The sequence below is a fragment of the Dacryopinax primogenitus genome (assembly GCF_000292625.1).
Source record: "Dacryopinax primogenitus strain DJM-731 SS1 chromosome Unknown DACRYscaffold_14, whole genome shotgun sequence".
NCBI lineage: Eukaryota > Fungi > Basidiomycota > Dacrymycetes > Dacrymycetales > Dacrymycetaceae > Dacryopinax > Dacryopinax primogenitus.
The window spans coordinates 377,449-400,099 of record NW_024467211.1 but is presented as its reverse complement, the minus strand read 5'-3'; the positions used below and the strand labels follow the sequence as shown (position 1 = coordinate 400,099).

The following is a 22,651-nucleotide window of genomic DNA, read 5'->3' as shown; positions in this document are numbered from 1 at the left end:
GTAACCGTCAATGTATAAGTATCATGGAGACTATAATAACAGCATGCAAGGTATCATGTCGTACACGAGAGAACGGAGCTCATACTTTAGAAAAGCTTCTCCACCGGATCAATAACAGTACCCATCTTCTTGACCACTTTCGGCACCGTAAGACGTTGATGCGTAGTCCGGGTATTCCACTCGCTTCCCACTGGCTGCTCGATCATGCGCTCGAACTGCCCTTGGCTGGTATATGGCCACGGCAGGTCTTTGACCTGGTACTTCGCGCCCTTCTTGTCTCGCTTCTCGTTGATAATAACATTCTTCTTCCCGGCGTCCTCGCGCTGCGTCGGCAGAACACCTGGGATACTCTTGATAACCTTGCGCTTCGGTGGCCGGGTGCCTTTCCCTCCCCAGCTACCCCAGCCTGGAAGTGTAACGTCTTCCTCCCGAGGAGCGTCAGCTTCCACTTCGCGCTTTTTGGCGACTTCGAACTCCTTAACAAGCCAGTCAGTGGCCATTCCGATACGAGACGTTGAGATTCACCTCAATAACGTTATCCCCCGCAAAAGCTTGAGCGACAAGTTCTCTTTGTGTAAAGGCAGCGGTGGACTTGACGTTTGCCTCATCCTCGCTGTCCTCATCCTTGTACGCTTCATCAACGGTGGCGATTTGGGCTGTTGATTTCGCTTTCTCTGCCTTCTTGCCCTTCGCTTTTTTCTGGCCGGCGGCAGCCTTCGTTTCCTTGCCCGTATCAACCTGAAGCAAGTCATTCATGCTGATCTCGACCCTCGCTTCGTCTTCCCGCTGTTTCTTGGACGCGTTGGTCTTGGCCAGAACACCTTTCAACGCGGCCTGGCTCTTCTCAGCCGCGGTGCTGTCTTTGGTGAGAGCATGGTTCTTCTTGCTCGTAAGCTTGCTAGGGCCTCCTGCTGCGAGCCAGGGATTTGCAGAAGATCCGGTTGGGCGAGGATCCGGCACAACTTCGTCATCGGACAGCGAGAGCGCAACAGCCTCAGTGACATCAAGGACTGCGCCAGGCAGTGCGTCACTAGTTGGCGCCTGAACGACAGCGCCTGGACCGAATACTCGTCTTCCCTTGTTCCCACCAACAAGCACATACGCCTGCCGCTCATCGTCGTCGTCTTTCTCTTCCTGTTGTAACTTTCCTGAGTCGGCACCCATCCGCTCCAGCTCAAGGACGAAGTCATCCTGTTCCCTACGCACGCGCTGTGCATCTTCCGCTGCAGCATGTTGCATGAATTTCATAGACATGATGCCCTTGTGATTGCCGGTGTTTTCCGCCGCATCTTCCGTTTCCAGCGCAGCCAGCTCGTCGAATGCTTTCCGGCGTATCGTGTCGTCGTCATCGTTATCATCGTCTTCGCTCTCGCTCTCGTCCTCGCTTTCACATCGACCAAGGATCTTCTGCCGCAGTTGCTCACTTCGCTCCAGTTGCTCGTTCATCTCACGTCTCACATCGATGTCCATCTCTCCTCTGGCAAGCATTGCTTTCGCCCACTTGCCCGTATTCTTGTGCCGTTGTGTTGCCCGTTCAAGCGCACGATCCCGTTCTAGCTCTCTTCTCTTCTCCTGGCCGTCCTCGCCGGCATCATCCCCATCTGGCAACAATCCAGCCTCCTCGAGAGCCTGTCGCTCCTTCTTCTCTCGTCGTTTCTGTAGTCGATGGTATGCCTTGCTCTTGATCTTCGCCACTCGATGGGCTTTCAAGTCCGCTCGAAACATGAGTTCCCTCATCTGCCTGAGCTCTTTTCTCCTGGCCAAAACCTCCTCCTTGCTCAAATGTGCCATACCCAACTCCTCCGTCTTCAGCACATCCTCTTCCCGCAGCTCGGCAGCCTTTAACAGCCTATCCACCGCGGACTCCATCTCATTCGATGGTTTGAAGCTTGAGGCGAGTGATGCGTTCGTCTCCCGGGGCACGGGCTCAGACTGTAGAGGGAAGGACAGGTGCTCTGCTTCGCGAATACGACGCATCGTCGGAGCCCACTTTTGGACTTCGGTCTTGGTGGCCTCGTATGCTGCTTGCCGATCAAGTTTCTCTTGTGCGCGCAGAGGGAGAGGGGCAGAAAGCGGAGCAGCCGCCTTGTCTGATGTCAGGGCTTTGGTCGACTTTTGCAAAGAGAGCAAATCTGCCGCTCCAGCTTCTTGTGATAAAGGAGCCAGTAGATCCTGCAGCTGTAGCTTCTTTCTCCCTGCATATAATCGTGAGTTCTCAAGGTCAAGCCTAGACACGCAGGACGCACCCTGTTGTACCCCACTAGGTACTGCGAACTCGTTCTCCGGTCCAGCCTGACTAGTCTCAGGGAGAATACGACGTTTCGCCTTGCGCGCTTCCGGCTGGTGTTCGACATCATCGTCGTCAAGCTTGCGCTTGCGACTGAAGCTGTCGATGAAGGAAGACAGCTTGGCAAGATCACCCTCATCATCATCGTCATCGTCATCGTCTTCTGCGGTGTCTTTTCGGTCCTCTTCCTCCTCTCCCTCATCGTCCTCGTGATCCTCTTCCATGTCGTCTTCTTGTTCTGCTCGTTCGTCATCTTCGCCTGGCTGCGTGAGTAATACTCTTGACTCCTCTGTGCGTGCGTGACTTGACATTGGACCCTCATCTCCGTCTTCGTCCTTGTCGTCCTCTTTATCTCCATCATGGCCATCGTCAAGCACTCTTGATAGGTCCATGAAATCGCCGTCGTTGCCTTCCATATCGTCATCATCATCCTCCTCTTGGTCGTCATCCTCATCGTCGTCCCCACTATCTATATCTTTCTCATCCCCAAATCCGCCAAAGGTGTCCACATCTTCATCTAAATTAATGAGGGGTCCAGCCGTAGATGCTTTCTTGGATACCTTTTGGGCAGGTTGAGCCTTCTTGGCCGCCGACACCTACTGGACCTTAGCGAGTGGTGAGGACAGACATGGAGGAGAACCGACCTTCTTCTTGTTACTGGAAAAGTTGAAATTAGCGAATCCTTCCTCGTCACTGTCGCCCTCAAACGCTTCATCAGAGTCGATTTCCTCATCATCGCCGCTCCCAACGATCCCGTCCTCATCATCCGCTGGCATCCTGAACTGAGGTGGTAGCCGCACGCCATCTAGATCATCTGCCTCCCCTCTCCCCAACTCTTCCTCATCTCTGTCCAGTTCCTGCCGAACGGACAAACGACGATTCTTCGCTTGCGCAAACTCGTAGACATCGAGTGTTGATGTTTTGTTGCCCCTGCTGGCAATACGCTTTACTGCACCTGCAGCGTTGAATTTTCTCCTATCGGAAGCTTTAGATGTGTTGGGACGGTGTCCGAGGGAGCGACCAGTGGAGCGACCGCCTTTGGCCATTATGTGAGAGATGGTCAAGAGACTACGCCGTGAGCATTTACAGTTGCCAATAATTTCTGCTAGGGTCCTTTCCTAATTTGGATATGCTGAAAATTCTGCTTCCGACAACATTACGCGCTTCTTCTGCTGGGCCACTTTCTGAACTTCTGTGACCTCCTGTATAGAGTATTACAACATGTCTACTGCAACGGATGAGGTACTCGAGGTGAATTGTTCAACTAAAAATGTTATGAGACGCTAACATCATGCTATTCTTGCCGACGAGCAGAAGGAGCTAGCTAGCTTCATCGAGCAGGAGAGCGCCCGGTCGCAGGTGCAAAGCAGCATCCATACGCTGACGGACATGTGCTGGAAGAAGTTAGCACTTTTCATTCAAGTCTGAATTACTCTGTCTGATTGTGAGAATAGATGTGTGGGGAGTTCTATTGGTGGCCGGTTTTCGAGGGGAGAGGAGACGTGCCTCACCAACTGTGTCGACCGGTTCTTGGACAGCAGCTTGTTTATCATCAACAAGGTCGAAGAGGCTCGAAGACAGGCTGGTGGTGCATAATCTCTTTGGGAGATGAGATGAGCGTTGCTGGATAGTGTCTCGGTGAGATTTCCACTCGAATGTAGCAGGGCTAGCATTGACCACTGACAGGGCCGATCAACGCAGGCTGCCAAAAGTCTGGGACATGTGCCTTTCTATTAGGACGCACCACCATATACGTATCGCACCATGTATATATCGAATGAGGATGCATGTTCTCCTGCAACCTAGTTATCTGACTTAAGTTCTTCAACACGGTCCGTCGGTTTTAAATAAATTGCGGATTGGATCAACACCGGAAAGTACAACTGACAATGAGGACAAACCATGAACAATGCGAATGAGTTACTTGAAACGAATTGGAAAGAAGACTGCAAGATTGTAAGGGTTGGTGTGCTCTATGGAGTACGCGTACTGTACATTAACTGGGATCCACCGAGCCAAGTGGCGGGAATAAACAACTGATTATATACCAACAAATTAAAGGACCGAAGGTATGTTGAATATGGGTAGAATGATGGGTGTAGCCGTAAGCGCGAGTTCAGCGAGAGAGAGCGTGATATACAACGGTGCGCGCTGGCGCGAGGGTACACAACCGGCCTGGGTAGAGAGGCGGGAATACATGTGGTGGGGTATATATACTGGTGTGCTGGATGGCGGCGCTCAGTAATCGCGAATGACACATTCTTTTGCGATGCTCTCGAGAGCCTCGACGACGACTTGCGCGTTGGTGAGTAGTGAATGCCCTGCACCTTGCACAAGTTTAACTTTGCAGTCGGTCATAGCGCGCTCCATCCATCGCACGCTGTTGATACTGATCTTTTCGTCCTTCTCGCCATACCACACTAGCACGGAATGTCGGACGTCGGTGTATGAGAAGCCCCATGGCTTAGAGTCACGCTCTAGGATGGCGAGCAGGTCTGCTGTTCCACCCTTGAGCGACTCGGCATGTGATGCACGGACAAGGGCATCAGCGAGGGTGATGGCCTTGCCTGGTGCCTTAGGCGGGGGCGCAGTTGGCGACGTGTTGGCACGCTGCATCAAGGGTGCGGCCAGTGCGCTTGGTCCACCATTGCGGCTGCTATTCCGGGATGTCAGCGAGATTGACCTCCGACCCAGACCAGCGCGGGGGTTGATCGTCGGGGGGCCGTCGCTTTTCCTGGTCGGCAAGGCGCCAGTCATAGCATACTCTTCGAGAATGTCGAACTTGATGCCCAAGCCGACGTCATCTGGTTCGATAGTGGGCAAATTGAGCGACGGAAGAGTGCTGGTCGCACTCATAATCGACTGTCCGGCATTGCTGTGCCTGCGGCCGGTAATGAAACTGCCTCGGGAACCCTTTGGCAAAGTCGAAGTGGTGGAGGATGGCGTTTTGGGTGAGATGCCACCATTATGTTTGTTGCCCCGGAATATACTCATAATTCCTTTTGATGTCTTGTGCTTCACGACACCTTTGGGACTGACGTCGCTCGAGGTTGGTGGGGTGGGAGGGATAGGAGGGAGTGAGCTGATACCATTGATCGTGGCTTGAAGACTTGTACGACTGCTGAACCGGCCATCAAAGTCAGCAAGGTCGTCATAGTCGCTGAACTGGAAGCTCTGGCGATCGTCCACACCGGTCGAGGCGCCGGTAGCGGCGTTGTATCCAATAGCCTGGTATTGGATCGTTGGCGGCTTGCCGAGCCTCCAGCCTTGCACCTTCCACTCCGCGGCCTGGGCGGTCTTCAGCAGTCCATTTGGCACATACTTGAGCCACTTGTAGCCTGTTCATCACGTCAACACGACATCCCACACTGGATCAAAAGATAACTTACCGCCTTCGACGGTGGTACTGACCCACGGGGCCAGCAGGTGGATGCTGCCAGCAACCCTCCTACCAAGCCTCAAAGCCGTGGCAAGGCTGTACGGGGCTCCAGCGGAATGTGCCAACATCGAGAATTCAGTAATATCCATCATGTCCGCAACTTCTTCCATGACGGCGGCCCATTCAAGTAAGCCGCGTTTCTCCGCAGGGACGTCGTCTGTCTTACCCAAGCCCCAACGGTCGACGCACACAAGCCGGAGCCCAAGCGCTTCAGCCATCTCGTCGTACAGACCGATGATGTAGCGTACACAGCCGAGGCCGAGGAAGACGAACACCGGGTGGCCGGTTGAGCTGCCCACATCGGCGAGGGAGACGGTGAGCCCGCGGTGCGGAGAACGCTTAAGCGTCAGCAGCTTAGTATACCTTGGAGAGCGCAGTTGTTGTGCGATGGCGAGGTTCTCCGAGCTTGCACCTTTGGCAGGCGCAGCTGGGATGGGGAGGAAACTTGTCCCAGCAGGGAAGTTTGAGTCGACGCTAGGCGAGTAGCTGTCGGTCTGGGGCATTGACGGTTCCCCGGTAATCTGGACGCGGGACTGGATCGCACTTGCAGGTGGCTCTGAGGCAGACTTGCCTTTGTTGACGTACGGCTTCGCCTCACGGTCTCTGGCACTACCGTCCTCTGCAAGCTGGAGAGTACGCCGGACCTCCTCGGCGATGCTATCAAGTGAGGAGCGGTGGCTGAGCTCGGCCTCCTCAGGCACCTCTTTCTGCGGGGAAAGCATCCTCCCTGCCCCACTGGCAACAACGGATTGCGCAGTGGTACTCCCCCGCGGGGAGGCGAACGAGCTCTGTTTGTTGAGGGCAGGCCCATGGGTGCGTATGATCTCGCTGATAGTTGGAGGAAGGGACTTCCTAGACGCACCTGGGCCAGTACTAGAGTTACCGCCAAAGCCGCTATCGTACCCTGGCGAAGTAGGAGGCGAGGAGATAGAAGGCGAAGGGAGGGGCTCGAGGGAACTGCCAGAAGTGCGGATAGGTGCAGGAGCAGGAGGGGCGAGCTTGCGCGCATCCGACTTTGGTGGGAGAGGCGGGGCGGGAACCTTTGGTGCTTGGGAGGGAGGCAGGTCACCACCGGGGGAATCACCCCTCCGCACCAGGGCACCGATGTGCTCGAAGCTGAGGTTTGTCACTTCCGGCTCTGGCACGGTGAGGGAGTTCAGCTCCGCCACAGGGCGAGATCGCGGTAGTCCTTGCTGTTCCTCGCGCGGCTTCCGCGGCGTCGAGGGCACAGTCCTAATGCTCGGCATAGCAGGGCTGGGGAACGGTACAGCGCTCTTGCCCTCCTCCTTCAGCCCTGGCAAGATGGGGAGGGCATTGGCAGGGGTAACAGGCGAAGCCGGGTCGTCGGACAAGCAACGGAGGTCAGAAACGTCCCGCTGGAATTGGGCGTCGCGCCTCTGCCTTGGGGAGAGGGGCTCGGGGGACTGCGCAGACACGGTACGACGCGGGTTCTTGCTGTCTTTACGCCGGGTGCGGTCTTCTTCCCGCTCCTGGTCGCGTTTTGTCTCGGGCTCGGGCTTTGCAGCACGTTCCTGAGGCGGGAGGATCCCATTCGCTCGTGTAGGAACGACCCCATTCACGCCTCCTGCTGCGGACGGAGGAGGTACACCATTAGGCGCACTAGCCACAGGAGCAGCAGGAGCAGAATTGCTAGCAGCAGCCGCCTCCCGCCTTCTCCTCCTCCTGACAGGCTCCGTCAGTTCCCTAGTCTCCAAGTGCCTGTCCCATTCGTCGCTCGCTGCAGGCCTGAGCCTGCTCTGGGAGCGCGAATGCGAGCGGGTCAAGCCTGGTGTTGCGTCGCGGTGTGAGTGCAGGTTGGACTGGGAGTTGGAGTTGGAGTGTGTGCGTGAGTGCGAGTGGTGCGACGCGCTCGGAGGATGGGAGTAGGACGCGTCCCTACTGTGGGTCCGCCGTAGGCGAGAACTAGATCGCGTAGTTGAGAGTACGGCGTCGGCCTCCCTCTCGCGTTCACGTTCACGGTCGTGTTCTGCCCTCACAGGCTCGCGCGACCTCAGCCTGCTGGGAGACCTCGCCTCCTGCTGCTGAGGCCTGCCTTCGTGCGCCTGGAGTTGGAGAGCAAGGGCTTCCTCGAACTTCCTCTTCTCTCTCCTCCTCTCCCTCTCCCGTTCTTTGTCCTTCTCGACAAGCCGATCCCTTTCTCTTATACGTTCCCTCCTTTCGCGGTCCTTGCGTTCCTTTCTCGCCCTCTCCCGTTCCCGGTCTCGTTCTTTATGACCCTTTTCGCGCTCCCCACGAGCACGCGTGCCCTCGCTCACCAATTCCCGTTCTTGAGGTGGGCCAATACTGTCTTCGCTGATCGCTCTCTGGCGTCTGCCGAGTGTAACACCCTCAGGCGGTTTGGGCAACGGTGGTGCATACAGGTACCTCTCATATCGCGCCCTCTCTCTATCCGCCCTCCTCCTGCTGTTGGGGCTGAACGACTCTCCCAACCCACTTGCACCAGAGACACCTCCGTTCAACGAGTCGACGAGCGCGTCCATCGCCTCGACACTATTAGGAAAAGGCGCTGTGATTTTTCCCGGGTCTGGGAGAGCAGCGAGCACGGGAGTGGCAGGGATGGTTGATGCGCTGGAGTCTGAGTGTTCGGAACGATGGAGTGGGAGAGGGGAGAAGGAACTACGTCCTTGACTCCCTGAGCCGGCGGAGCGGTAACTGCCTGCTGGGGGAGCGAGTGTCGTGGGCAGACGCGATCCCCAAGGGTGGTAGGAGGTTCGTTCTGATTGACCAGGAGATGAGGGGGCAGACGCTGCTCCGCGTTCTCGCATGTATCGTTTGTGTACAGGAGGTCCGTCGCTCCTCAGCTCGGAGGAGTCGTACGCCCTTCCTTTGGGGTGTGCAGGAGCGGAAGCAGCAGAAGAGCGCGACCCGGCAGAGACGGTCGTTAGCCTTGAATCCGACATTCGGGAATTACTCCTCCCCTGACTTGGGGGATGTTTGTCCAAGTACCCAAGGCGTGGGCTCCCGAGTTGTGACGCCGCCGGGGTGGATATGCTCGCCTGTGAGTTGGTATTCGAGTTTGGGGATTTTGAGCGGTCGCGAAGGGAGGCGGTAAGGCTGGGGATGTCGAGCGTGTCGGGGGTGCTGCCTAACCTGAAGTTGGTGAAGCGTTTGAGGGAGGAGGTTGAGCGGCGGAAGGCTGATCGAGAGCCGGGGGGATGGTCGTCCATCTCTGGAAGGAAGGAAGTGTGGGATGCCATTGGGTATTGGATGGAAGGAGTGGGGGGGTATCGTCGTTGTCGTCGATGTTGCTGCCGTTGTCGTCCTCGTCGTCGTCGTGGGTGGAGGATGTCGAGGACGGTGTAAAAGACGGTGAGGACGTTGACGGCGTCCTCGCCCGTTGGTGACGATGGGATGGGACTGGAATGTGCACTCAAAACGGCACTTCAAAGTCAAAAGTGAAAATGCTCCCGTAAAAAGAAGACATTTCAACTTTGAATTATTGTATTTCCATTACTGTTCGAAGGGTTTATTCACCTCATGTAAATTGTATCCAAGCAACGAGTCTTGTGGCTATCTATCTTCTCAATCAGATCATCAGCCAACTCATATACAATCCATGCAAATCACTCCAGGAAATATCCTCATCCTCACCTCATCCTCACACCCACAGACGACCAACAGTCCAGGCACCTCAATCCCTGGAATTCCTCGATAGAAAACCTTCATCAAAGAACCGTCCATGGGGTGCACCCGATTCGCTCCTCTTTTCCCCCTTAGAGCTCTATCCTGCCTATCACGTTGATACGCCGCCCTCCTCAGGGGACGAAGGCCGACAACCGCACTGACACTTGCAGCCATAGTCTAACTAAAACTGACAACCGCTACATCCTTTCTTTGGTTAACGACTCCGGCTCCTGTTCGAACTCCCTTCTCGGTCGTCCGTTGTCAGTCCCCGTTGTTAGTCTTCCCTTATCCGTTGTCAGCTGTCATTTTCCCTCTTACGGAACCCGGTTGTCGCTCACCATCCGCGGGCAAACACTTGCCAAACGCATACCGGAGATCCGACCTTTCTTGTCCGAGTTGCTGATTAGAAATCCAGAATTTGCTCCATTTCCCCCCCCTGCCGGCGGGATCACGTTTTGCATTTTCATCCGAATACATCGGTATTTCGTTTCTCCCAAAAGCTGGTTCGGGTCCATTAGCTTCATACCGGTTTCTGAATATGCCTCCCGTGTGCGGATACCACACCATTGCCCGATCGTACCCTCCCTTGCACTAAAGTGCAGTAATCATACGGGAATTGCCTCGGTCACCGAAACACCCTTTATGTACATTCTCTGACACCCAACTCAATTGCAAGACATTGTAGTCGGTAGCACGTGAAGAAGCAGCAAATGAAAGCCATAAAAGCGCCCGTGGGAACGTGATTACTTCAATTGAGGTGCCGCGTCACGGGGTGTGCTCCGTCCCTCGCTCCCACCATCATCCGGTTCTTTCATCCCACACGGGAAGTGCATACTCCGTGCGAGATCAACCTGGCGTTTTCGTATGGCGTGTTAGTGATTGCAGGATGATTTCTACAAAGGACGTCGTTCAGCGTCAAAGAACGGGTGTTGGGAATCGAGTATGGTACACCCGAACGACAGAATGGAATCACACGTTGTTATACAATGCTGATGGAAAAGAAGGCTTAAGCATTGGACGCACGAGAAACAGAGAAACAACGCGAAGGAGACATACATGATAATGTTAATAACTCGGATTATGTCGCACAAACGGCGAATCTTCCAGAGGAACGTTAACCATCCGGGGCACTCGATGCCTCTATTGTCATTCTCCATCTCTTCCCACGTCCCCTGCATCTCCTTCTAATGCATGGCCGAGTTCGACAGCATCTTCCTCAACCTGATCCTCAGGTACTTGTAGTCGCCAATCAAGCACTCTGGAATTGACACTGTTCTTTCCTCGACCATGGTTGACCATTGCTTCATCCACAGAGTTTGTTTCGCCATTAGTGTCGTCATGGTCGTCGTTGTCACTACCGAAGGCAAGACGAAGCCATTCTTCAGCCGGTACAGGTCGAATATTAGCCCAGACGTCGCTCTCATTATCGACCACAACTTCAGAGGTGGGTTTATCATACCCCCTGGAAGGCTCTCGACAACCTGATGTCCTCCGGGGTATTTTGGCATGACGCCCGCAGCCAGCGGGCTTGCCATCCCCACCCGCAGCAAGGTCTCCGCTGTCATTCCCATTGTCGCCTCCTTCATCATTCCCAGTCCCAGGGCCGCCATCGTATGGACCTTCATCAGGACGACCGTGTCCGTCCTCGCTGTCCTCTCTTTTGCGCTTCTTTGAGGATCGTTGGGGTTGAGAATTGGGACGCGAAAACCACTGGTCAAACCGCCATTCCCGTCGCCGAAGCCGAAGCGCAGCATCCACTTCCTCGGTTGTGATCACTTCAGGCCGACTGAGTAGCATTCTTTCAAGCTCCACGCGACCACAGCACTCTACGTTAGAGAGGAAGAAAACGCCTTTCCACCAGTGCTGTATCCATGTCATGTCAAGGGTGTCACATAGGAAGACGTGTATGCCCTGAGGAAAGTTGTAAGAAAATCCATCGACGATACCTCGCTTGACTTACTCTGCGATCATCCTGCACGCACCCCAGGATCCGAAGCTCTGACACATTAGCGACGATGGCAAAAGCGACCTGGTCATCGATCCCCAAAGCCGCCCAGTGTCGCTGCATGGTTGCTAAGATGAAAGAGCTTGGGCCGCGCCGACAGCTGGGTTCTCATTGAATTGAAGCGTGAGGATAATGATGCGAATGTCCAGTTTAGGCAGAAGTATGGTGCCCTGTGCTCTTCGTTTATGATGTTTTGGTAGTGGTCGGCAGTAATTGGCTTGGTTGCAGAGAGCCATGATAAGCGCCGTCGGGGTCAGGGAAGGAAGCAAACCCAAAATCCTTTCCTAATAAGGGAAGATAATAGAGCGCCCGTGTGAGGTGCCGCGTCATCTTGTGTGCGTGATCGGGGACGGGCAGGTCGGCGTGTCGTGTCATCGTCCATAGCGTCCTGTTCGTTGTCCTCACTGTCCTTGGCATCGCCGTCTGGTCTCCCGTCGCTCCTCTCAACGCGCTCTCCAGATAGCGATGTCCCCTGCATCGCGGAGTGAGCTCTCATCCCTCCCCATCAAGTCCACATCCAACAACACGCCCATCCCACGTTCTCAGCTATACAAGCTCCCCATCAGTGAACGGCAAGCTCAATTCCAATGGCTTCCTGCAATACTCTTTGCCAACATCTACAACTTCGGATGTCTCTCCATTATACTCACGCAGTTCATCGTCTGGCCTCTCGCGCTCTTACCACTGACGAAGAACCTCTATGACGATATCATCGACTGGACTAAGGGCAGCTTCGCTCTTCTGTGCAGTACGTCCCCCTGTTCACAAAAGTACTGTGCTTACTAGAGTTCTGCGTAGTGTGCGTTATACAGTGGTTCGCCCCTGTTGAACTCGTGATCACTGCGGACGAGGGGATGAATTTGGATGCTATATGCGTCAGGAACGACAAGGGGGAAGTGGTTGAGCTCCGCCTACCCCAGAAGTTCGTATGTATCGCCAACCACCAAGTACGCTCCCCTTCCCTCCCCCCGGTTTTCTAGTGCCAAGTGCTAAATAATCGCAGTGCTACCTCGACTGGATGTACCTCTGGTGCGCCCTCTACTTCGCCCATGCCCATCAGCACATCTATATTATCCTCATGGATCGATTCAAGTGGATCCCCGTCCTCGGGTGGGGGATGCAGTTCTACAGGTTCATATTCATCACTCGGAGCTGGGCTGCTGATCGGGTATATCTGGCACGCAAGTTACTCGAGCTAGGGAAACATGCGATCAAGGCTGCGCAGCCGTTTGTTCTCCTGATCTATCCAGAGGGGACCTTGGTAAGCGACGAGACACGCGCGAAAAGCAGGCAATATAGCGAGAAAGCAGGGATTGTGCGTCTGCGTTCCTCCTACAGCTGCAAGCGCTGATGACAACCCATAGGCAGATATGGTCAACATGTTGCTCCCACGCTCGACAGGGCTGCTCTTCTCCCTGCGGACGCTCGCACCATCTATCCCTAACCTTGCTGTGGTAGACTTCACAGTCGGCTATGCTGGAATTCCTCCCGCCGGATATGGGCAAGACTTTTATACCCTCCGATCTGTGTTCTTTAACGGCATCTCACCACCGACACTGCATTTGCATATACGGATGTGGCAGGCTAAGGACCTCCCTCTGGGAGACATGTCCGACAGTGCAACCCGAGGCGCCGAAGCGAGCCAAGAAGAGAAGGACATGTTTGATCGATGGCTGCTAGACCGGTGGCGGGAGAAGGACAGGTGGATGGATGGGTTCTACAAGACGGGCGAGTTTTCCAATTCACAAGGACGGTATACGCGCACACTGGAGGTCAAGAACCCGTGGGCGATCGCGCAGGCGTTCTCGTATGGCGTGCCGGTGATTACGGGGTGGTTGCTGTACAGAACTTTCGCTTGAGTTGTCTTACCAGGGTGGACGAATCGAGCTTAGCAAACCTGTATTATAGACTTTTCAAACGCTACAAATCATCATCCTTTGATTTGTTCGATATCTCCGAAGAGGTGAACACAGATTGAGCCTTAGGTGACTGGTGATAAACGTAGCGAAACAGTTGTATCGGAGTACAGGATAATGTTGACGGTTACAGTATAAAATGCAAACATAGGCCGTGAACTGGCCTGTCACGTTGAATTGATCATCATGGCCTCCCTCGCCCTTGGGACGCTTTAACACTTCCCATTACCATTCTCTTTCACCTCTTCCCAACTGTCCTGCAACTCCTGCAACTCTATTCCCGCACTCTTCAGTACATTCCTCAACCTCTCCCGTTCTCGCCGAAGGTCCCTCACCTGCCCCGCCAACTCCCTCACTTCTTCTCCCAAGCTGCTCGCTTGTTTGAGTAACACGTTCTTCCTAAGCTCGAGGACGCTCCTTTGTTGCTGAAGATATTTATAGGAGCTCGGTCTGGGACTTATAGGAGTGCCTTGCAGGAGAAGCTCGTCTTCGGAGGATAGGGTAGAGTTGGCTATGCTGGACGTGGAGAGAAGGCTGATGTCCCCTAGGCTTGGGTCAAAGATGCTCGCGAGTGTGCTGTTGGGACTTGGGCCACTTGGAGTGATAGGAGAGTTCAGATCGCTGTCATAGGGAGGAGAGAGCTTGTCCGAGCTAGTACTCGACGCGTTCGTAGCGCTAGAAGGAGATGATATGTTCGAGTTGTGCAGTTGGTGAAGCACGAGATGCGCCAGCCCCACGAGCGCCGAAAGGAAAAAGCAGGTGAACGAGGCCGTGATGAGGACATGGTCAAGTTTGGCGAGCTCGGTATTCGTCGTAAGCGCCATTACTTTATGAGAACAGATGGTATGCAGAGAAAAGGGTATAAGGCGATATGTCCTCTGGTAGGATGGAATCAAGGTCCAGTATATTAATGGCAACTCACGCCTTCGGGGAGAGGTAACACGGCGACGACGCGCCGCGTCCATATGGCTCACACGCGTATTGGTGCTTCTTTCCTTCTGACAAGACTTATTATTGTAAGGCGTGTAGGAAAACAAGATTTTGGAATAGTCGGATAATAATCCTATGCGATCTAGCCTGGATTTACTTATACTCTCCGTGCATTTCCAACTCGATCCCCGGTCTCTTCAATATCTCTGTCAATCTGTCCGTCTTCCCACTCGGCACCCTCAACTGACTGCCAATCAAGACCGGCAGAGAGACTCCGACTACGTCACACCATTGCTCAAAGAGCTCGTTTTGTGCGAGCTTTCTGGCTGCCAAATTATGCAGGGACATATGCACAAAAGCACAGACTTCTGTGAGAACATATCCATGGACATGTTGAGGCGGCTGGGTGGGAAGGCGATGCATGTGAATTTGGTCTTGGCGTGGCGTTTTCCGAGTTGATTCGTTCAGACCCTTAAATAAGCTTCTTCCAGTTCTCATAATTACCACACGCACATCCCCTCTCTCACAAATATGTCCTATGCGCCGAGCATCACTGTCAGTAGTGTTGCCCGTGATACCCATCTGTTTGAAGAATGGTGCCACCTCGCCGGCGTGGTGCTACACTATCAGCTCGACGATCTCATCACTTCGCCAATCGCTGGAGGACCGCGTCATACTCCTGCTTCAACTCAGCCATCTGGCCCTTCCAGATCATCTTCCGAAGTTCTCCAAAAACGGATGAAACATATGCATACCTTGAAAACGAAAGTCAAGGAGAAATGTGCAGAGTTATGTAGTGGACGTCTTCCACGGAAGCTGAAGACGGTGAGAAACTTCGATGTTACCGTGTTACGTCTACGTCACTCGCGCGATAGGAGGAAATCCCACCGACAAGTCGATATCGCGGACCCCGTCGAAACCTACTGCGCGAAGAAACCAAGACCTTGGACGACACCTGGTTCTCTGCCACCGAAATTGAAGATGGCTGTCATATCCTCGACAGATTGCCGGAGCTTGAGCGGATATTCGGCCAGATCAGCGCGACAGCTGAGTCTGGTGACGTGAATGGCGGTATTATCAATGAGGCGACAGCCCGGATGCCCTGGGATTATCTCCTACAGCTCATTCAAATGCGGGAGAGCCTCGAAGATGGAACTTTCACCAAATTTTCGTACGTGCACCTGGTGGAAAGATTTTACCACACTAATACAGTGCATAGTAGTGAAGTATTGATCGAGACCTGCAGTCCGCGCAGTGAAGATGCCGATGCCTCCCTCCTGGACCGGTCAGGTACCGACAAAGGGTATCCCACTTGTGCAAGAGGAGATGCCATCCTCGTTTATCACCCTTCCACGATGATTCGAGCTGGAGTATCGTCTGCTCTCGAGGACGCCACCGCTTCACAACGGGATGAACTGTACTTTGCTCACCTCTGCAAAAGAGTCGGCGTGTCTTTCATTCTACTCGCTCTTGTGTGGAAGCTCAATCACCCGGCTTTCAATGCTGCCCAGGCTGTATTCACTCTAGCTACGATGCAACGGCAACTTGCGGCATTCGGCATCAACGACCAGGTTTGCTTTGCTGTCGTCGGGAATCTTACCGAGTTCCGGGTTCTGGGATGCGTGCAGGACGACACTGGCGTAAGTCATGTTGAACATCGTCACAAGTCTAGTTCACAAGCCCTCATCAGAGAATCCGAGTCTTCCTATGCGATGCGTTGGATATGAAAATGGTCCACCACTGGTGGAAATTTAACTTTTTCCTTTTCAACCTGGAGCAATGGGGCCGGGTGGATCTAGAACGCATTCTTGACACCACGTTACTTAAGTTATGCGAGGCGAAGGGGCATGAGCCTTCTTTCGGCTTTCCACAAGCAGCATGGCGTTTTGATCTTTGGCGTGCCCGTCACGGTGCACATTCTCGATCAACAGATCGATCACGTTCTAAGAAACGGAAAAGAGAAGATACTGAGGATGGCGATGAACTTCCCACACAGGATCCCGGCGACGAGGATGGCGACGATGGTAGAGCTATTCACCTTCCTGGAGCGAACAACGCCGATATTATGGAGAGAGTATCGTATTGGCGACTAGAAGCATCTCAGGGCGTCTGGCAGCCGGTTGAGGATGTCGAGCAGGTAGACGGACAGGTTGACAAAAGCATTGAAGAAGGTGGAGATTGAACTTTGGGAATTTTAGGGGAGTCGGGAAACGAAGGAGGAGGATGGGAATAAAACGGCAGGTGTTGAATATCGGGGCGAGGGAGACTGTGTTCGATTGTACGAAGTGAGACATTCTCAGCCTTTGTATCCATGCTATACTTGTGAGTATGTATTTCTCAACCACCGTTTCCCCCCATTTGTTGTAACTCGCCTTCATGAGACACCTTTTCCTCTACCTGGTGTATTTTCCCTCTTTACAGTATCGCACAACTCAAATATAATGCTGGTAGCCACCAGACACGGCACCGATCAAACGCCTTGTACAATTTTTGTTAGCCCCGATCTAAGATGATGATCGGACTTATTATTATTGCGGCGTTAGGGTTCCGAGCTCCGTGCACAGCCGCCGGCCAAGATTCATTGCCGTGAATTCGTCCGACTCACCGTGACACCTCACCTTTCATCCAATCATCGCGTCTTGCCTTAGGTTCTTCCATGCAGACTGACCGTTGTCATACTTTCATCGACTGTTGCTGCTGCTTGTTTTCTTCTGCGTCGACGGAGGGCGTGCCGAGCCAGGTTGCTTGCTAACTCACTACAGCCGAATCCAAGACTATCCACCAACCAACTCGTCATCGTCACCAGGGGTGCGGAGACCGGGACGGCATTAACCGGGCGTGGACGTACCGATCTTACACAAGAACCTCAGAAACGAGCGTTACAACACGGGACTCGCTGGTAGAGGCGCATATACGAAGCTTAGGGGTGCGAGGCGTCCCGGTGCTGGAGTAGGGCTCGGCTGCAGGAGGTCGTTCGCCACAAAGGCTCGTCACGTCTCGATTACACTGTTGACGCCCGCATCTATCTACAAGAATCAAGTCGAGAACACAATATAGAGAAGCGTTAACGACCTACCGGCCTCGCGCCGCGTTTCCCCACCTCTCATCTCATCGTCGGTAGTGGTTCTCGCCAGAATATCCTATATAATCCGATACCCTTGACCGCTCCACGAGCTCAAAAATCCATTCGGAAAATGGCGAAGAAGAAAAAGTCAGCTCTCAAACCCGTCGCACGCGGGTTCGCGACAACTAGCGTCCTGAAGAAGGTCGTTCCTATCGAAGAGCCCGAGTCTGAACCCGATGCACTCGCAGACGTGGCTGATAAGTCAACCTCGAGCGCTATCGGTGGAGTAAACGGCGTGACGGTGGTACCGGTCGTCGAAGAGTTCGATCCTGCTAAGGCAGAAGAGCAGTCGCTCCAGAACTTGGTGGATAAGCTCCAGGAAAAGACGGAGCGCGAAGTTATGAGGGCACTAAAGGGAATCGAGTTCGATCGACGTATGGCACGCTCTCTTCCTACAATATCTGCTCTCTCTGGAGTAGGGGGCGAAGCGGGGTGGGTACAGCGTGTTTTCCGTCTGTTGGAAGAACACCCTCCTGCTCAGCCACGTCCCCAAGGTCTTGCGGCAGAGACTGAGGAGAAAGTGCTCGCAAAGATGGGGATTACATATGGAACGTTGAGAAGATTGGGGTTTTCAGAGGAGCGCACTCTGGAGTGCATGAAGGAGATCGCTGGAGTCGATCTAGATGAGGCGCTGGACTGGCTTTGGTTGCATTGCGATGAGGAAGAGCTGAGCTTCGGTATGTGCATACACCTGTTCATTGGCAATGAGGTTGTTCATACAGTCATAGATACCTCGCAGGATGATACCAAATCATCAGCTTCGCAAACCCCTACTACAGCTGCCTCCCGGTTCAAACGAGCTCAGATGCCACAGACGCCGACTACAAACAAGTCCCTGGCATCGTCCTCGACCACCGATGTTAGCGTACTTCTCTCGTCTTCGACGGCAAACAGCACTGTTCCCTCCTCTACTGCGTCCCCACGCATGCAGACGCAGGAACCTACACCTGCGTCCTTATCGCCTGACAGTAGTGGGGACGAGCGTGCGGATATTAAATCGCGGATCCTCGCAGCTTATACCTTGGGCACAGATGCGACATCAGACCTAGACCACGATCCACACGTAGAATACGCGAAGATCAAGCTGGCTATGCGCGAACTCAACGAGGTGCGAAAGCAGGATGGCCGCGTGGGACGCCATGGTCCCCATGGCGATTTGATGGAAGAGCTGCGCGGTCGGCTTGAAAAGGTTAGGGAGCACTATTTCTTCCGCGAGTCGGAAGGCGAAGCCCTTTACCGTGAAGAAAAGGAAAAAGCCGACGCGCGGGCCCTGGAGGCTAGCTTGAAAGGGCTGGCAATCGACTCCGATCTCAGTCTTGTACTTTCACCGACGCCGGATAAGGGAGCAAAGAAACCTGCCACGAAGGCTATGGTCGAGCCTGGGAAACCGAGAACGAGCAAGAGTCCTGCCCAGACCCCTGCTGAGCTCAAGGATTCTGGCTCAGAGAGCGAGGAAGGAGGGATGTTTGGCACGATGTTAGACGAAATGCCGACCGAAGAGATCACGAAGACCGGGACTGTTGTTCGAATTCGCGACATGGCCTTGCCCAAGCAGGGTGGTGCTCGAGCTCCAAAACAGTTGCTCGTTGACGCAGTACAAAAGCAACCACACGGCCGACATGCAGCTATATTCTACTATCGCGTCGGAGGCGCGAGTCGCGCGTGCCGTGCCGGTGTCAGGATCCTGTGGGTCGGAGGCTCCGAGCAAGTATGGGAAATGGACGATGAGGGATGTTACGATCAGACACAGGCCGAAAATTTTATTGCGACTGTCGCCTTGCATGGGCTTGCGTACATCCCTCTTGCTGGGTTCGGCGCGTCGAACACCATCCCGAGCGTGCAATCATCCTTCCGTCTCTTACCTGCTACTTTCAGAGACTTATGGGATGAGCTAGAAACGAAACGTAAAGACGCTGAGGATACTGCCAATCGTCGTACTTGGGCTATGTTGAGGGAGATCGCAGAGTCGAAGATGGATGTATGGGCGGCGAGAACAACGAACAAGATTACCAAGGAGGTCATTGCCCCGACGGATGAGCTGCTGAGCCACAGGTTCCCGATGGGTAACGAGCTCAATCCGCTCCAACTACAGGCTGGATTCTTCGCTAGACAAATGGGCCCAGCTTATCAGGAGATGCTCGTATGTATGCTCGTGTGATTCCATAATATTGATACTGACCTAGAACTAGATATACCGGAATATGTTGCCCATTGCGCCATACCGCACTGTCATTACTGAAACCCTCGAGCAAGCTGGCATACTTGTTCTTAGTGGTGAGACCGGATGGTACGTCACATTTTACCATCCATAAATATGCGATGCTAATCATGTCACAGCGGGAAATCAACTCAAGTTCCCTCTTTTATCCTAGAAGAACATCTTGCCGCTGGAAAACACTGCAAGATCCTCGTGACTGAGCCACGACGTATCTCCGCGATATCTCTGGCCCAGCGCGTCTCTAATGAGCTGGGGGATCCTCCTGGCACATTGGGGACTCTTGCATCCCTGGTGGGATATTCTATTCGACTTGAAAGTAATACTACAAAGAACACTCGTTTGACCTTTGCTACTAATGGAATTGCACTCCGCATGCTCGAAGGTGGTAGTGGTCATGGAGGCAGGGGAACCGCATTCGATGACATTACTCATATCGTGGTCGATGAAGTGCACGAACGCTCAATTGAATCGGACTTCCTGCTCATTGTCATCAAGTCCTTGCTCGAGCAGGGAAGAAATATCAAGGTCGTGCTCATGTCCGCCACTCTCGATGCCGAAAAGATCTCTCAGTTTTTTGGTGGATGCCCCATGATCAGCGTTCCTGGTCGAACTTTCCCTGTGGAGGTGGGCTTCTTGGAAGATGCCGTTGAGCTTTCCGGCTGGTCTATTAAGGAAGGATCACCATATGCCAAGCGGGGTGAGTCCGGATCTCTATGAGTTTGGTTCGTTCTCATTCTGACTTCTTGTAGGTAATGACAAATATGCTCGATCTGGCAAACAGACCAAATTTGAGTGGAATGAAGACCAAATGGTGGATGATGATGACAGCGATCTTGCTGCCGAGAACGGAACTGCAACACCTGCCAAGTTTGAGCCGCGTTACTCCTCCAGCACTGTGTCCACGATCAATTTACTCGACGAACGTATGATCCCGTATGATCTTATCATCCGCCTTCTGGAGCGCATATGCTTCGAAGATGATGCCTACTTGCCCTTTTCCAACGCCGTTCTTGTCTTTATGTCTGGTTTGAACGAAATAAGAAGGCTGAATGACATGCTGAACGAGCATCCCTTGTTCAGTATCGAGCAGGCTTTCCGTATCCACCCACTCCACTCCTTGATTTCCAGTGAGGGACAACTCGTCGTCTTCGACGTACCTTCACCAGGAGTCAGGAAGATTGTTATCTCCACCAATATTGCCGAAACCGGTATTACAATTCCTGACATCACCTGCGTCATTGATAGTGGCCGACATCGAGAGATGCGCTTCGATGAGAAGCGTCAAATTTCCAAATTAGTTGAGTGCCACATCGCCAAGAGCAACGCAAAACAACGACGCGGGCGTGCTGGCCGAGTGCAAGCTGGTCTATGTTTCCATCTTTTCACCAAGCTTCGATTCGAGACTCAGATGGCCGAACATCCTCTGCCGGAAATGATGCGTCTGAGCTTATCTGACTTGGCCCTTAGGATCAAGATTCTCAAGGTTGACCTCGGTACGTCCATCCAGGACGTGCTATCTCGAGCATTGGATCCGCCCTCGCCTGTCAATATTCAGCGCGCTGTTTCTGCTCTAGTGGAAGTCAAAGCATTGACGCCATCTGAAGATATCACTCCAATGGGTCGTCTTCTATCCAAGTTGCCGACAGATGTCCATTTGGGTAAATTCCTCCTCACTGCGGTCCTCTTCCGATGCCTAGATCCAGCTCTCACAATTGCCGCTGGTCTGAATCTGAAATCGCCTTTCATTACTCCTTTTGGTCATGAGGCTGAGGCGGACAAGGCCAAGCTCAGCTTCAAAATAGGTATGCATGTTCTTTTCACGCATAGGGGGCCGAATTCTGACATCGAAAACAGGCAACTCTGATTTCCTCACCCTTCACAATGTGTTCAGCAGTTGGCGAAAAGTGTGTAATAATCCGGGGGGATCAGTACGAACGTTCTGCCGGAAGAACTACCTAAGCTACCCGGTGCGGATCAGTCATGAGAGGCGGGAGAGCGATGTTTCTGACCCTGGTTTCAGAATCTGCAACAGATTGAGGAGCTACGGCAACAATTCCTCAGGTGTGTCAACTCCCGAAGCGGGCGAATCTGTCTCTGATCATGCATCAGCTATTTAGTGGACTCCTCCTTCATTCAAGTTGATCAGGCGTATGAAAGAGAGCTTAGCCGGTAAGAAATTCAGTTGATGCTCTCAAACAGTTGCTCACGATGAACAGTGCTCGCTATCATCGATCTGGAAAAGTGCGCTTTGTTGCCGTCCCAACCGTGTGTGATGAGAACAGCAACAACTTTGATATCATTCACGCTGCCCTTGCGGCTGGACTGTATCCAAAGCTTTTGTCAATTGATCCGAACAATGGCTCTCTTCGAACACTTGGCAACGGTGCACCTACGTCTATCCACCCGACAAGCGTGAATTTCCGCACGAAATCCTACGAATATGGTACTAATTATCTTTCCTATTTCACGCTCATGTAAGTGAATCTGCTCCCGATAATACAGCGGATGACTGAATTTCGGGATCTATAGGCAATCCAAAAAGCTGTACGCTTGGGAGACGGGTCCAGCCGACGATGTGGCCCTCCTGTTATTATGTGGAGAGGCAGAGCACAAGGTCAGCAGATAATTACATGTCCAAGCGTTTCCGAGACTCAAATCCCGCTCCACAGTTCTCATCCAATACCATTTATCTGGATAAGAAAATCAAGTATCGTTTGCCACCACGGGCAAACGTAGCGCTGTCGTATTTACGCGATCACGCTGCCGCCATCATCAGCCTGCGGATGCGAGGCAAAGAGATCAACGAGGAGCAGGAACAGTGGTGGGAGTTACTGCTAGATGTCCTTGGCAAGAAGGATAAGGTGATTTGATGGTATGGACTGAATGTCATGCTTGCCTTTGTTGCACGTTCTTGTGCACCGCCCTCGTGGTGCCATTCTGCATTCAGCTATTTTTAGTACATCGCCTATGGTAGAAATTCATGCAGCACATTTGGAGGCTAGACCACCACCTATGCAACCAAAGAGAACACAGTGAAGTCAAAAGGAATTTGGAACAATGCTCGTATTGGTAAACACAAGTTTGGTA

At 53.2% G+C, this 22,651-nt stretch overlaps 8 protein-coding genes across 8 annotated transcripts; 4 read left to right on the top strand and 4 right to left on the bottom strand.

Annotated features, from left to right (window-relative positions):
* On the bottom strand, positions 1–3,333 carry DACRYDRAFT_117549 (Utp14-domain-containing protein; the record flags this gene model as incomplete). The annotated part of the gene is made up of 4 exons (XM_040770408.1): positions 1–476; positions 526–2,195; positions 2,247–2,883; positions 2,932–3,333. 4 exons carry the CDS (start codon positions 3,331–3,333, stop codon positions 87–89), a joined length of 3,099 nt encoding a protein of 1,032 aa, XP_040626821.1. The 3' UTR covers positions 1–86.
* Positions 3,334–3,497: 164 nt separating this feature from the next.
* On the top strand, positions 3,498–4,111 carry DACRYDRAFT_23466 (mitochondrial import inner membrane translocase subunit TIM8). The gene is made up of 4 exons (XM_040773250.1): positions 3,498–3,538; positions 3,602–3,690; positions 3,742–3,925; positions 3,974–4,111. The coding sequence occupies exons 1-3, from the start codon at positions 3,509–3,511 to the stop codon at positions 3,881–3,883; spliced, it is 261 nt and encodes an 86-aa protein (XP_040626820.1). The 5' UTR covers positions 3,498–3,508; the 3' UTR covers positions 3,884–3,925; positions 3,974–4,111.
* Positions 4,112–4,248: 137 nt separating this feature from the next.
* Positions 4,249–6,532, bottom strand: DACRYDRAFT_68835 (alpha/beta-hydrolase). Its single transcript, XM_040775886.1, has 2 exons — positions 5,677–6,532; positions 4,249–5,625 (listed from the first exon to the last, which is right to left on the bottom strand). Exons 1-2 carry the CDS (start codon positions 6,446–6,448, stop codon positions 4,526–4,528), a joined length of 1,872 nt encoding a protein of 623 aa, XP_040626819.1. The 5' UTR covers positions 6,449–6,532; the 3' UTR covers positions 4,249–4,525.
* A 3,985-nt stretch (positions 6,533–10,517) lies between these two features.
* DACRYDRAFT_117546 (uncharacterized protein) lies at positions 10,518–11,521 on the bottom strand (the record flags this gene model as incomplete). The annotated part of the gene is made up of 2 exons (XM_040770407.1): positions 11,332–11,521; positions 10,518–11,282 (listed from the first exon to the last, which is right to left on the bottom strand). The coding sequence occupies exons 1-2, from the start codon at positions 11,437–11,439 to the stop codon at positions 10,518–10,520; spliced, it is 873 nt and encodes a 290-aa protein (XP_040626818.1). The 5' UTR covers positions 11,440–11,521.
* A 401-nt stretch (positions 11,522–11,922) lies between these two features.
* Positions 11,923–13,235, top strand: DACRYDRAFT_81523 (acyltransferase-domain-containing protein; the record flags this gene model as incomplete). The annotated part of the gene is made up of 4 exons (XM_040776515.1): positions 11,923–12,124; positions 12,175–12,323; positions 12,380–12,691; positions 12,741–13,235. Coding segments are annotated over exons 1-4 (957 nt in total). The 5' UTR covers positions 11,923–12,123.
* A 269-nt stretch (positions 13,236–13,504) lies between these two features.
* DACRYDRAFT_109346 (uncharacterized protein) lies at positions 13,505–14,116 on the bottom strand (the record flags this gene model as incomplete). The annotated part of the gene is made up of 1 exon (XM_040768866.1): positions 13,505–14,116. One exon carries the CDS (start codon positions 14,114–14,116, stop codon positions 13,505–13,507), a length of 612 nt encoding a protein of 203 aa, XP_040626816.1.
* Positions 14,117–14,819: 703 nt separating this feature from the next.
* DACRYDRAFT_23464 (uncharacterized protein) lies at positions 14,820–16,417 on the top strand (the record flags this gene model as incomplete). Its single annotated transcript, XM_040773249.1, has 3 exons — positions 14,820–15,393; positions 15,442–15,862; positions 15,913–16,417. Coding segments are annotated over exons 1-3 (604 nt in total), but the record flags the coding sequence as incomplete, so codon positions are not given.
* Positions 16,418–16,890: 473 nt separating this feature from the next.
* On the top strand, positions 16,891–22,566 carry DACRYDRAFT_23463 (P-loop containing nucleoside triphosphate hydrolase protein). The gene is made up of 11 exons (XM_040773248.1): positions 16,891–18,023; positions 18,075–19,486; positions 19,536–19,633; positions 19,684–20,261; positions 20,314–21,366; positions 21,419–21,531; positions 21,585–21,625; positions 21,674–21,733; positions 21,781–22,038; positions 22,094–22,178; positions 22,234–22,566. Exons 1-11 carry the CDS (start codon positions 17,417–17,419, stop codon positions 22,432–22,434), a joined length of 4,506 nt encoding a protein of 1,501 aa, XP_040626814.1. The 5' UTR covers positions 16,891–17,416; the 3' UTR covers positions 22,435–22,566.
* Positions 22,567–22,651: the final 85 nt, after the last annotated feature.

What these genes read in the sequence shown, in the direction of transcription:
- DACRYDRAFT_23466 (XM_040773250.1), top strand. Translation starts at nt 3,509, where the DNA reads ATGTCTACTGCAACGGATGAGGTACTCGAG. An exon ending in CAACGGATGAGGTACTCGAG is followed by an intron (nt 3,539 to 3,601) that starts GTGAATTGTTCA and finishes GCCGACGAGCAG; the next exon opens with AAGGAGCTAGCTAGCTTCAT. An exon ending in ACGGACATGTGCTGGAAGAA is followed by an intron (nt 3,691 to 3,741) that starts GTTAGCACTTTT and finishes TTGTGAGAATAG; the next exon opens with ATGTGTGGGGAGTTCTATTG.
- DACRYDRAFT_68835 (XM_040775886.1), bottom strand. Translation starts at nt 6,448, where the DNA reads ATGCTTTCCCCGCAGAAAGAGGTGCCTGAGGAGGCCGAGCTCAGCCAC. An exon ending in CAGTACCACCGTCGAAGGCG is followed by an intron (nt 5,626 to 5,676) that starts GTAAGTTATCTT and finishes CGTGATGAACAG; the next exon opens with GCTACAAGTGGCTCAAGTAT.
- DACRYDRAFT_23463 (XM_040773248.1), top strand. Translation starts at nt 17,417, where the DNA reads ATGGCGAAGAAGAAAAAGTCAGCTCTCAAACCCGTCGCACGCGGGTTC. An exon ending in CAAGCTCAGCTTCAAAATAG is followed by an intron (nt 21,367 to 21,418) that starts GTATGCATGTTC and finishes CATCGAAAACAG; the next exon opens with GCAACTCTGATTTCCTCACC. An exon ending in AGAACTACCTAAGCTACCCG is followed by an intron (nt 21,532 to 21,584) that starts GTGCGGATCAGT and finishes CCCTGGTTTCAG; the next exon opens with AATCTGCAACAGATTGAGGA.